At 35.2% G+C, this 13,203-nt stretch overlaps 1 protein-coding gene across 5 annotated transcripts in view; it reads right to left on the reverse strand.

Moving 5' to 3' along the window:
* Positions 1 to 13,203, reverse strand: part of RB1CC1 (RB1 inducible coiled-coil 1) — a 94,835-nt gene that overhangs the window by 46,418 nt on the left and 35,214 nt on the right. For all 5 annotated transcript variants that reach the window (XM_004697553.2, XM_004697552.2, XM_045293041.1 and 2 more), the window contains 3 exons: positions 9,078 to 9,280; positions 7,019 to 7,445; positions 1,492 to 1,662 (listed from right to left, as the gene is read on the reverse strand). In XM_004697553.2, the coding sequence (XP_004697610.1) occupies positions 1,492 to 1,662; positions 7,019 to 7,445; positions 9,078 to 9,280 (801 nt within the window). The remainder of the gene's footprint in view (positions 1 to 1,491; positions 1,663 to 7,018; positions 7,446 to 9,077; positions 9,281 to 13,203) is intronic.

A 13,203-nucleotide genomic window follows, 5' to 3' on the forward strand; every position in this document is an offset into this window, starting at 1 on the left:
GGGGAGGTGTATGTAGAGGCTGGTTAGCAGACAAGGAAATGTAAATAAAAGATACAAGAGTATATCATAACACTCCTTAAGTGATTAAAAACAAAAGGACTAACAATACATATTTAAGGTGGGAAGCCCTCTGTTGGCCTTTTTGAGGAAAGTCTGTCAATACTTACTAAATTGAAAAACAAACAACAAAAGAAAATCAACAACATACTAAAGACACAGCCATCCTACTCCTAAGTATACACCCAAACAAAACCCTACAAAGATCCACAGCAATATACCTGTGTATTATTTCACTTAAATGGGGGGTGGGGAGGGGAAAGACATGACCACAGGTAAATTACAGTGCTAGATGTCAGAACAATGGCTACTGAGAAGACACAATAGTGAATATGAGAGGCAGAGGGGGGTTATAGGATGCTGATAATTCTATGATTATCTATAATCCTCTTTATGAGGATTGCTGATACATGTTTTTTTTGCTTTATAATTCACCAAGCTATAGTTACCCCTATATACTCGAGTATAAGCCAACACGAAAATCCACCAAGGCACCTAATTTTACCACCAAAAAATGCATTAAAAATGTGCTGGAAAACTCAGCTTATACTCGAGTACATGTGGTATATGTTGTGTGCTTTTTCTGGTATTTTAACTGTATTTCGTGAAAATAAATATTCCCAGGATAAAAAGCCCAATAGCAGTATGTTCAGTAATATTATCATTTCCTTTGCTGAATGAGCTATGAATAACTGAATGCATATACTACTATACACAAATGAGGACATGGTGAGGGTTTTCATAGTCTAAAAGTCGTCATCTCAAAGAAAATGAGTATAACTGGGAATTAGCTTAAATGGATACTTCAGTTATTTAAAAGTAATAAACTCTGTATCTTTATTTACCTATATCATATTACAAACATATTTAGGAGACTGAGTTGAGGGAAGGTCAACTAGAAAAATATGAATGAAAATATCAAATGTACCGTTTGCTACATGTTTTGTCCTGGAGGAGGTAAAGCAAAATCACTTGTAACAAACAAAGTAACTAATCATCTTGTTATTTTGGTTACTACAAAAGTTCTTGTAACACTTCTTGAAATTAGACCTGAGATCTTAAATCACATGCTTTCAACAAATCAAAATCACCTTAACAATTTAGATAAATGAACATTTCCAAAGTCCAATATCATAACCTTGATTGATTTCCCAAGCCCTAGTGTATTTTTCGGTTTTCATTTAAAGCAGGGGTAGGGAACATGCAGTCTGTGGGCCACTTAAGGCCCACAAAATCATCAATACCAGCAAACATCACCTGCCTCATCAAAGAGGCAGTTCCAGCCAGCACATAAGGGATGCATTAATTAATGTTTGATTTGATGGCCCCAAAATATAAAAATCCAGTGCCTTTAACACAACACATACCAAATTCATACTGCACATAACAAAAAGTTGCATATTCCTTTTCTTGAAATAAGACTCTAAAAAGTACCTGAGCAAGTTCTTTTTGTTCATTCACCAGTCTGCCACAGCTAGCAATCATCTGGTCCAAGGCATAAAGCCTATCTTCAAGCCCTTTAATGGTTTTCATACTCTGATTATCAAGTGTGCCAATAGTTTGATGGCATTCTGCTAGAAATGGCCGAATAATCCTTGGATCAAGCTAAATGACAAGGAAACGTACATGAATGAAAGTTTCAGCAAACAAAATAATTTAAAACTATGTTCCAAAAAAAAACTATGTTCCACATTTTGGTGCAGTGCTTCAAAAACCATCTAAAAGCAACAGGCAAAAAAAGTACGGTGAATATGAGTTATTCTTTACAGGAAGGCAAGGACCAGATAAATGATAAAATATACAACATACATAATTAGAAACAGTTCCAAAATCATTTACTGGCCAATCAGTAAGTCTTTATGGAATCTAAAAAATACTGCTATTTTCCCTTTCAAGTAAAGAGGCTGGTTGATTGCCTATATGTGCACTCTCCACAAAGGTAGTCTGCCACAGGCACCAATAGCCTAAATTCACTGGAGGCTTTGTACTTTATCCTAACTCTATAAACTATGGGACATTTCCTCTACTGTTCCTTTCAGGTCGGAGTTCCTAACATAGTGTCATTATCTTGCTCCTCTCCGTGTCTAATCCTTATATATAAGGGAAAATGCTGTACTCAGTCCAGTTTTTATTCTTCCCTATGTGATTTCGCCACTAAGCGTAACTTCTATGGCTGAATCACTTGTATTTCTCACAAATTCCTAACCTTTTTATCACTTGCCTGTAGATATCTTCTTGTGGGTATTACTATCATGTGTGCTATTAATGACTCATTATTTCTGTATCCTGGTGAAATCCCCTAATCGTTTCCTTCTAACCACAAACCATATTGAAAAAAAACCCAGATGTCAGTAAACTGAGAATAGTAAATCCTTCAAGGCTGCTTTCTTTTCAAACTTTAAGTACTCGTTAGTCCCAGACAAACACTGTGTTTCTCTTTGTTCACCTTGCTTGTGGTGCCTAAATTCATGGTTCTTTAAGCTCATTCATCTGTCTTGTTTTAAAGATATATATATATATCACCTCCTTTGTGATCTTTCCACTAGTCAAAAAACGTACATATATTTTATGCAGTATTTTACACAAGGAACACATAAAAGCATTTAAAACAGAAAGCCAGCTATTACATAAACCACCACCAACAACAAAAAATTAATAAGTACAGGCGGCCTTCTATTTGCACAATGATTTCACAACTGAAACTTGAGAATATATGTATGTCTCTTCAATTTTCTCCATTTCATTTTTAACAGAATCCAATGTGCAAAATTTCTAGTACACAGTTGTGTGCAATGCAAAAACTCACTGCAAACCACTAGGGTGATAAGTGGCTGAAAAAGAGAATAAAATTGGTTCAAATTGTAAATCTGGGCAAAATTATAACTATGTATACACTTGATGAAGCACTGACTAAACAAGAAAGACTACTCACAAATTCAGAGTGCTTCAGATGTCTGTATGCCATAAATTAAAGCATATAGGGAGTCTCTGTTGCATAACATATATGGAGCTTTTGAATCACATTTACTTTACATTTTTTGTTTGTTTGGGGAGCTGGGGTGGGGGGGAGACAAGACACCAGACCATAATAATACTATGTACTACATATAGCAGTGTTTAATTTGCCAAAGTTATTTTCAGATATCCCCTTGCAGATGTTTGATTTTATGATTTACTGTTTAACACACTGACATAAATATTTAGTTTTCATATATATCATTTAGTTTTCTAAACTATATCAGGAGTTTCAAATTGGAAGTAGTAATATGTAACCAGAAGATATATTAAAGAAAGGGAGGTAAAGGGGGACCATACACAAATTCTCACTAATTTTTTACCAGGAACGCCATTCCAAAGGATAATTCAGATGACCCAGAAGCCTCCAAAAGTGGGGTTATTGCTGCAACTGTCAAAATGCTCATGGTCTTCAAACTTTTCATCACGGAGGTTTTTATTGTTTTTAAACTTAAATTATTTATTTTATTGAAATATTTCTGTACATTTGCATGTTATGCTCAAAGTCCTAGACACATGATTTTTTTATAAACAAAAGGTGGTAATAAAGAAAGTTTTACTAAAAAAAGAAGCATGACTTGTATCAGAACCAACTTACAATGAAGTCATGGGACTGGAAATCTGTCATAAGGAAGGGACAATCTATATAATGTAACTGTGAATTGCTTTGTGATTCTCTGAACACAAGTTACATAAATTGACTGCCTATAATTTTATTTTATGTAATACTTTAATTACATTTGTCCACAGGTAAGGAAAATGAAGATTTCCAAATAGTCTTAGAAGACAATTTTCATATTACATTTTAAAAATCACAGAATAGTATTGATAATTAGCAAACTGGACATTTGGTGCTATATTAGTTTTCGTTTTCTACCACTCATGTTTCCTTGCATGTTGCTTCGATGCTGAAGCATATGCCACTGGTTTTTCATATACCAGCAGGGTTACTTGGTGAACAGGCTTCAGCGGCGTTCCCAGACTAAGAACAAACAAACTACAAAGCAGGAATAGGAGGTTTATTTCAGGGTTAGCCATTGAAAACCTTATGAACAGCAGCGGAACTTGGTCAGACAGACTACTTGGTGATCTGGCATTCTTTGGCTAGTTTTTTGATACCTACAAATGCTAATCTCATTTTTGCTTTCCACTGTAAAATAAGCTTCTCTCTCCCCTTTGGGTTCTTTCCATCCCACTTATTCCAACAAGACCCTGGCAGAAATTCTAAGAAACTGCCATGATGTGATAACTGGAAAATGAGTTACCAGAAATGTGATAAATGTCACATTGTGACATTGTGATAAATGTCATAAATGAATGACATTGCTACAATTCTAAATCCTATCCAGGTATCATACTATAGGCCTTATCATGTGAATCTGAGTTTCAAGGCAGAGAAGGGAAAAAACTAGGTTTGTTCAATTTTCACCTAAATATGAAAAAGTGTAACATAAATACAAAGACCTCTTATGGGAACAAGATACTAGCCTAATAAAAATACCATCACTTTGCAGGTAAATAACAAATTTGACCCAAATATAAGCTCTGTGATTCTTTTAAACATCACCTATAATGTCAAGGAGTCCTGGAAAAAGAAGGATGTTTGGAAATTGTGGTATCAATTGTACAATTCTGCTTGATGTAAGTGAACTATGGTATGATAAACTTCCAATTAATAAATTTTTTAAAATTTAATCATTAGAACATTTTCAACCAAAAAAAAAACAAAAACAACACCCGACCTATATGAGATCAAACAGTCAATAGCTACTTTAAAATAGAACTAAGAGTATTGCATGGTATGTACACTGATCAACAATATAAGCAAAATGCAAGTACAGTATAAGAAGTACTTATGGGAAAATAATATTTTTCCTAATTGTGCAACTGATGAGAACATTGCATATTTAGCCAGTGTCAAATACTTTTATTAGCAACAAGACTACTTTCCTATACAAGGACTTCAAAAAATTCACTCTTATTATTTAACAATGGCAAACAATTTTGCACATGAATAGCATATGCCTGGCAATGATAAAATTCAAGGTAGAAGACAAGAGCAACACTAACTGTAATAATTTAAGGTTATATGTCAACATGGGTGTGATACGATTCTCAGTGGTTTGGCAGGTATGCAATGATGGTGTCACTCCATATTGTGATTATAATTGGTCGTCCGCAGTTTTTGTGTGACCTGGTCTGGTCTTCCAAACTAACTAATGGCAGTGAGTAAAGCTTATATTTTTAATATGCTTATGTAAATAACAGGCATATTATACATAGGAAACTAATAATGAGGAGGCCAATCAGTTTGCCCATTAAAGTGCAGTGCCTGCTTGTTATTTGTGGAAAAATACGGTACCTGTTGTGGATTGATTGATTGATTGATTGATCTGTTTGTTGTTGCTGTGGCGGATATCTTTATTAAGCTGGATGGTCCTTGCTTCATCCCTCATCTTATGTAGGTTGTTGTTGTGGATTTCTTTATTAAGCTGAATGATCCTTGTTTCATTCCTCATCTTATGTAGGGTGAATGAAACCTGACTGCTAGAGTTCTCATTTAACCATGCAAACCCAAAACAAATTTCAAGTCTGCTTTAAGACTTTTATGTTACTACTGAGTTTAGGAACACTAGTTCATATTTCTGACAGGAAGTTTTGTGTATCATATACATATGCATGCTCCACCAAACATACCTTGTTGTTTTCCATAAATAATAAATGGTTAAAATGAAATGTGTAGCCTAATAGATATAATCATAGAAATGAAAACCAAAAAAATTAAGAAACCCAGTACTTATTAGATGTTCTCCTATTACTCAAACTCAATGCCATTAAGTTGATTCTGTCTCATGGCAACCCAATAGTACAGGACAGAACTGTCCTTGTGAGTTTCTGAGACTTCCTTTCTGGGTCAAAGGAAGATTTTATATTAGGTTTATTTATTAGATAAAATGACTTGCTTATTGGTACACGTTTAAAACTTTTTTAGAGGTGTATGTGGAAAAGATTGTAATCCAATACAAAAGTTCACTCTAATAAAATTGAAAGTAATGTTTAAATTTTAAATTTTAAAGATTTTAGAATGATTCAATTTGCAAATTTTCTTCTTTTAAACCTGAGAAAGAGGTTTCTTCTAGGGGGTGGTGATTGAAAGTAAGTCCAAGGAGGATTTCTGGACAATAAAATTTCTTATTTTAAGTACTGGTTACTCACTGAGCCAACCACTTATAATCTGTGTAATTATTCTTCAGTAATACTTCAAAGTTCTAAAGCATTTATAGTCAGAACTTTCTGATTCAGAATTAACAGCAGAGATGGCCAACTATTACCGATCTGCTTGTTCACTTAGACAATGCACACGCCGTCCGTGCTCCAGGCTCAGGACAGACAGACTGTAGGTCTGCTATGCTTCACTGAGTAGCGGAAAGCATGTACTTGTATTAAAAAAAATGCTAAGGGAAATTCAAATATCCATTTGAACTTTGGCCCCTATCCTTTCCTGTTTAAAAAATTCCAAATCACTAATTACCATCACCATTTAGGAGTCCTGGGTGGTGTAGGGGTACATCAGTGGGGAGAAAGGTAAGGTTTTCTACTCATATAAAGAGTTCCGGTCTCGACAACCCAAAGGGCAGTTCTACCTTATCCTATAGGGTTGCTAAGAGTTGGAATAGACGCGATGGAACGGAGTTTGGTTGAAAATCAATCATTTGAATGCACACTTTTTAAGGTTGAGCACTGTACTAGAAATGTTACATTAACTCTTTACAAAATATTACCGTAATTCAAAGAGGTATACATGTAATAAATTGTCCAAGGACATACAAATGGTTACTACATGGTTCATTGTTTAAATTTTTTTAAACCCCCAATTATAATTTTTAAATATTAATTTCCAGTATATAAAATGATATCAGAAATAAAAACCTAACATTTTACTTACTCTGCTCATAGAATCAAAGCACTTCCTGACCAAAGATTCCACATCATTAGGTCGATCTTGAACATTTATCCAGTCTAATAAAGAAACATTGAAAAAAGGTAGCTCACTGTCTTTCGTATCTACTGAAATGTCATCATGATGGACAGTACTCTGACAGGAGTCCCTAATTTCTTTGCCACTTTCAGAATCGGTAATATCTGATGCAACATGATCCATTGGCGTATGAAATGAGGTTAACAATGATTTGCTAGTTGTTCGAGGCATATCAGAAGAAAGCACCAGTTCACTGGATCTTTTCATCTCAGCCTTTTCTGAGCCTTCATGTTCAGTTAAAGAATCCAATCTTCCCAAACATTCCCTGTAACTATGTCTGGTTAGGCACTCCAACAGTGGAATCTTGGCCATTACTGAAACTGCTGTTCCTAAACTGAAAATACAATAAGTAAGTAAATAACATCTGTCATTAGCTCTTAAAATACAAAAATTAAAGCTACTAGACTATTTTAAGAAAGCATGCCTGAAAAAAATTACATTTTATTATGACAAACGCAAATCGTATCATTTCTTATTACCACTTCAAACCAAACCAAACCAAGCCCACTGCTGTTTGTACAGTCCTGACTCATAACAACACTATAGAGGATTTCAGGGGCTCAGGAAGAGAGCTTTATCTTTTATCAGAACGGGCTGATCTAATGCTAACCTAAAATTGTCACCAGGGCTCTTTCCTAATGCCTTTAATATAAAAATTAAAATTTCTATTAAAAATGTTACTGTAAAAACACCAAATAAATTCCAACTTATAGAGACCCTATAATAGAAAGCAGAATTACTCCTTAGAATTTCTGAAACGAATTCTTTCAGAACAGATGAGCTCATCTTTCTCCCAGAAAATAGTTTGTGGGTCTGAAATGCTGGCTTTTTGTGGCTATCAGCCCAATGTGCACACACTGTGCCATCTGGATCCTTAGATCAGGATGGCTCTTGCTTTCATCACACTCCTAAAACAAAGAGATAAAGAGACTGATACTGTTTTATTGTCAAAGGCAATGTGAATATAAGTCTACTTTTGTAGACTAGATTGATTAGTTATGAGGAGCCCTAGAGGTGTAGGAGGTTAGGTCAGCAGTATGAACCCACCAGCCACTGCTGAGAAGAGAGATGAGGCTTCCTGGTCTTGTGAAGATTTACAACCTCAGAAGCCTAAAGGGCAATTTTACTCTGTCCTGTAGTGGTTACGCATCTGTATGGCTGGTAGCTGGACACTACCAGCATCTCTGCAGGAGAAAGACTAAGCTTTCTACTTAGTAGAAACCCACAGGAGGTCACTATGAGCAGTACTGACTCAATGCTGGAGTGGGAGTGGATCTGGTTTTTAGTTTTATAGGGTTACTATGAGTCCGTGTTGACTTGATAGCAGTGAGTTTTGATTAGTCATCACTTTTCTTCCTAATATTTGCAACACTGTCTAAATATGCCAAAAATAAAGAAACCCGAGTTACTAAAGTGGACATAAATATACCAGTGAAAGGAAAATAAAAAATAAAACTCAAGATCAAGGCCACCTCCCCACAAAGAGAAAAAAATTAAAAATATAAAAATTGAAATCATATTTCCACAAAGGGCTATATTCTCACATTCATATCACATCACATTTATCAAGTATACTTTTTCTTTCGAGCCCCTGAGCAAACATGCAAAGACCTAGAAATAAAACCAAATGGAAGCAAAATTACTTTTCTCTGTTCTACCAAGCCTGTATCTGTATCATGAGAATACTTAAAAGACATAAAATTTTCATAGATTGTTTAGTTTGATAACATCTCTTTTCTATATATGTGCTGTTGTTTCTTTCTTTATTGGGAGAATAAAAGGGATATAGAGTCAAAGATTGTTGCATTAATGAATATTTCAAAAGTACTTTGAGCCTACTGTACATAAAGGAAATGAGTGAAACTAAAAAATCTGGGGGGGAAATAGCATAGTAACTAAAACTATTGATATTGGCAAATTGTATTTTACAAGAAGATGTTATTATCCACTTAAATAGAAAACATACTGAGTAAGTTTTAACTTGATGTCTTCTATGGATTGCAGATAACTTGAATAAATACTTTCAAACTTGAAAAGGAGCTTTTGGTATGAATTTGTACAGTCTTCCAAATTGGCCATGATAGCAGCCCATCCTTGGTGTTGAAGATGTTCATCGTGAACCAGACCTTCACAAAAAGAACAAAGTTTCTTGGCAACTTCATACATCTCCTATATTAAAAAAAGAAGAAAACGGGTTTTATATGCTTGTTTTTCCACGAGTATGTACATTTTAAAGAAATAGTTTTTTAAACTTTTAGCTTTGCTTATTATTTATGCATCCCTTGGTAGCACAGACAGTTAACATGGTTATCTGCTAACTGAAAGGCTAGAGATTCAAGTCTATTTAAGTTGGGGGGAACGGTGAGCTTGGCAATCTACTTCCATGCAACTACCTAGCTCTATATATAATTTTACAGAAATTCAGTCTTCTGTTTCTTTCTACTCTTAGTGACTAGTTTAGTTTTATTAGCTATAAAGAGCCCGTGGGCAGAGTGGGTATTGCTTTGGGCAGCTAACTGCAATGTCAGCAGTTTGAAACCACCAACTGTGGGAGGAAGAAGCTTCCTACCCTCTTAAAGAGTTAGAGTTGGAAATTGACAAGAGCAGTTCTGACGAGGCAGTGTCTATTCAATGAGAACAAGTTAGTTTTAATTAATTTTCTGAAAACCCTAAGGTACACAGATACAATCTGGACAAACATAAAGTTGGGTTGAAGTTAACTGGATGGCAATTGGAAAACTGTTCGTGTGCACAAAAACTTAAAATTATAACAGAGCATACAGACAATATAATAGTGTCTCAGCAAATATGCTAAGAAGTGGTCAACAAAGAATTCCCACAGAATGTCATCTTGATCTAAAATTAAATTAAAGGTGGCAAAAATTGAATGACAGGAGTAATGACTATGAATTACTGTGGCATGAAGAGAATTTTGGTAAGATGAGGAAAGAAGCATTGCAGAAGATAAGTAATACCAAATGAATTTATAAAGGATTGAATATAAAGAAGGAACATGAGAATGGATTTAAAGAGTACTGTGATTTTCAAGCTGTATACAGTCTAGCTATAAAATCATCAACAGTCTAGATACCACAATAAAATAAGAAGGCACAGTAATCACTGTCAATGTTACCATTGGAAATAATGCAGCTTTTATAGATGATTGAGACATTGGAGTAAGCATTAGACCAGTTCATTTTTCAAAAAAATGTAGAAGCCTCTCCATACAGAAAACAAATTCTCAGAGATATCAAAGAACATTTAAAAAGTTTATACAGTTTCAAAATCATAATTGACCACTGTTTTAGGAAATATCAGTTTAGTAAACAAATTGAGTTTTGAAAGATTTTCAAGAGAAAATACTGGTGTTTTCTTTGTGAAGGTTAAGAGGAAAGTAACCTCTCTTTGGCCCTGAATAAATCACATAACCTCATCTGTCCTTTTTTCTTTATACATAAAGTAGTAGTTTGTGTTTGGGGGAATGTTGAAATATCTTGTCTAAGCTCCTCCTCCCTGAAACCAACCAAACATAACAAATCCACAAACAAAAGCCATGAAAACATTTAATGCCTATATCCCTGTAATGCTAGCATGCTGATACAGTATGTTTACAGTAATGAAGTATACAAATGTTGGGTCAAATTATATAAAGATGAGAGTTATCACTATTGCAGACTTTTACCATCTGGGGAGAACTACGGATAAATCTTGGGAAACATACGCAGAAAGCTTTGGGGGTTGTAGGACATGATTTCTAAATGAGTAAAATATAGAAAAATCTGTGAGGTAAACCAAATGAAGAAAAAATAAGTTATCTCTTTCTCATTTGTAACAAACCATATAAACTTATAGAGGTTTCTCTGTGAGCCAAGAGATCAGTCATAACTTCTGGAAAGAATTCAATTAATTGATTTAAAGATGAGCAAGAATATGAAGTTAAAAAGTAATACATAAAGTTGGCAATACATTACTGTAAGAAAAAAAGGAAAAAGAAAACCCTCCCTAAAACATGAGTGAAGAATCTCACAGGCAATCAGGAACAATTGGGAGATGTAAGTGAATTATGAATGAATTCATAATTTTAAAATTCTTTGCAAATAACAGGAAAGTTCAAAGCAGCAGTCTGTGGGTTTAAAGTTGATATGTGGAGTAGCAGAAGAAAGCATAATTGTGAAACCACAGTGAACGCTAAAAAGAGAGCTGACTAAAGGAGACTTAGCCGAAAACACAAGTAAGTTAGACTTTTACAAATAAAGTCTAATAAAGTAAAAAAAATGAGTCAAATAAATTAAGAAATGGTTTAAAACTAACTTCAAAGAATGGTAAATTAGGGGCATAATTCTCTTTATATAGAGTACCCTTTATATTACTCTTTATAATATAACTCAAAGGAGTAAAATTACCCAGAGATACAAATGACTACTACAGTGAAAAGTAAAAAAAACAATGTTGAAATAAGTCCATGTTCACAAATTAGAAGTCAATTCTTAATGTGGACTGATAGAACTCTTGAATAGCTAAAGCAATGTTGAAAGAAAGAAAACAAAGTAGTAAGACACACTTTTTTATTTTAAAATACATTACACAATCACAGTAATTGTAACAGCCTTGGTATTGGTAAAGAATGGAGGGTAAGAACAAAAATCAAAGCTATTGAATTGTACATGTAGAAACTGTTAGTATGTATTTTGCTGTGGATACTCAACAACAAAAAATAAAATCTTAAACCTGAAAAAGAAAGAGAAAATGAATGCTGTTCCTGCAAAGAAGCGCTACACACACACACACACACACACACACACACACACACACTCACACTCTCTCTCTCTCTGAACTGAATCTGGGGCACCATCTCTAGAAAATCGAATAGAGCAATGAAAATCCAGAGTATAATCTAATAAAATAGATCTCAAATGTTGTGAGTCTGTAGGCAAATAAATAAAGGGGTAAAAATTAAATCCACCGTGGTCTAGTGAGTTACATGTTCAGCAACTAATTGCAAAATTTATAAACCCACCAAGCACTCCTCAGGAGAAAGATAAGGCTTTCTGATTCTGAAAAGAATTATAGCCTCAGATGTGGGAAACAGAAGGTTTTCTCCCAAGTTGTCTCCCCCAAATATATGCCAGACTTAGTTGCTTGAGAATGACTATACACTTGGAGGTCATCAGGAGTATATTAGGGGTCATTCTCCCTAAGAGCTGTCAGCCATCTAGACCAAGCAGACAACACTGTTTATTCTACAAGTAGGGCCCACTCCCTTCTGATAAGGATAGTAGTTGTCTATTTCCTTGTAGGAGACATCGGAGAGGTCAATACCGCCCAAGGATGCCCAAGGTTAGGCTGCCATCATCAATCTAGGGTCCACCCATCTTGTCACATGTATACCCCTAGACCTTCCCATTTCTATGGGCATACCCCTCGCTCATCCCCTTCCTGTTATGCTTGTGCCTATCATAGATCCCCTTCCTACAATGTATATGCCTATTGTACTGCCCCTTCCTGTGACATGTGGTTACCTGTAATCATGTCCCTCTAAAGAGATAGAATGCTTGGTTAGCATAAAGAACGTTCTCCCCAGTTCCTGGGGCCAGGGCAGCTCTCCCCGGTTCTCGGTCATGGAGGCTATCTCCTGATCTCAAGGCCGGGCTCCTCCAACCAGGCCCACCTAGCGGGACTGAGGTGAGCATGCTACCATGGATTGTGTCTGACTCCATTTATTCCAATCTCTCCTCTACCTTTCATGCTCTCTATGACTTTACTATAATCTTTACTTATTATCGCTGTACAATTGCGCCTACCGGACCTGTGATTTATGGGGGACCTCCTTCCCCTTCTCCCCACACTCAGATATCCAAAAGGGTAGTTCTACTGTTTCCTAGAGGGTTGCTATGAATCAGAATCAGTTCAATGTGATTTTATAAAATAGAATAAGACTTTATATATATATATTTATGATAGTAAAGAAAGAATACACATTGGCTTCAGATTCATGCCTTCAGTATGAATTATACATAACTGGCTTTATATAATGAGATAATTTATTGTGCCAGCCTGGCCGATAAACACAAGTGGGATTAACTGAAGGGCAG

This window comes from Echinops telfairi, unplaced genomic scaffold, assembly GCF_000313985.2.
Source record: "Echinops telfairi isolate 266 unplaced genomic scaffold, ASM31398v2 ScPeMD7_1;HRSCAF=3_0, whole genome shotgun sequence".
Lineage (NCBI taxonomy): Eukaryota > Metazoa > Chordata > Mammalia > Afrosoricida > Tenrecidae > Echinops > Echinops telfairi.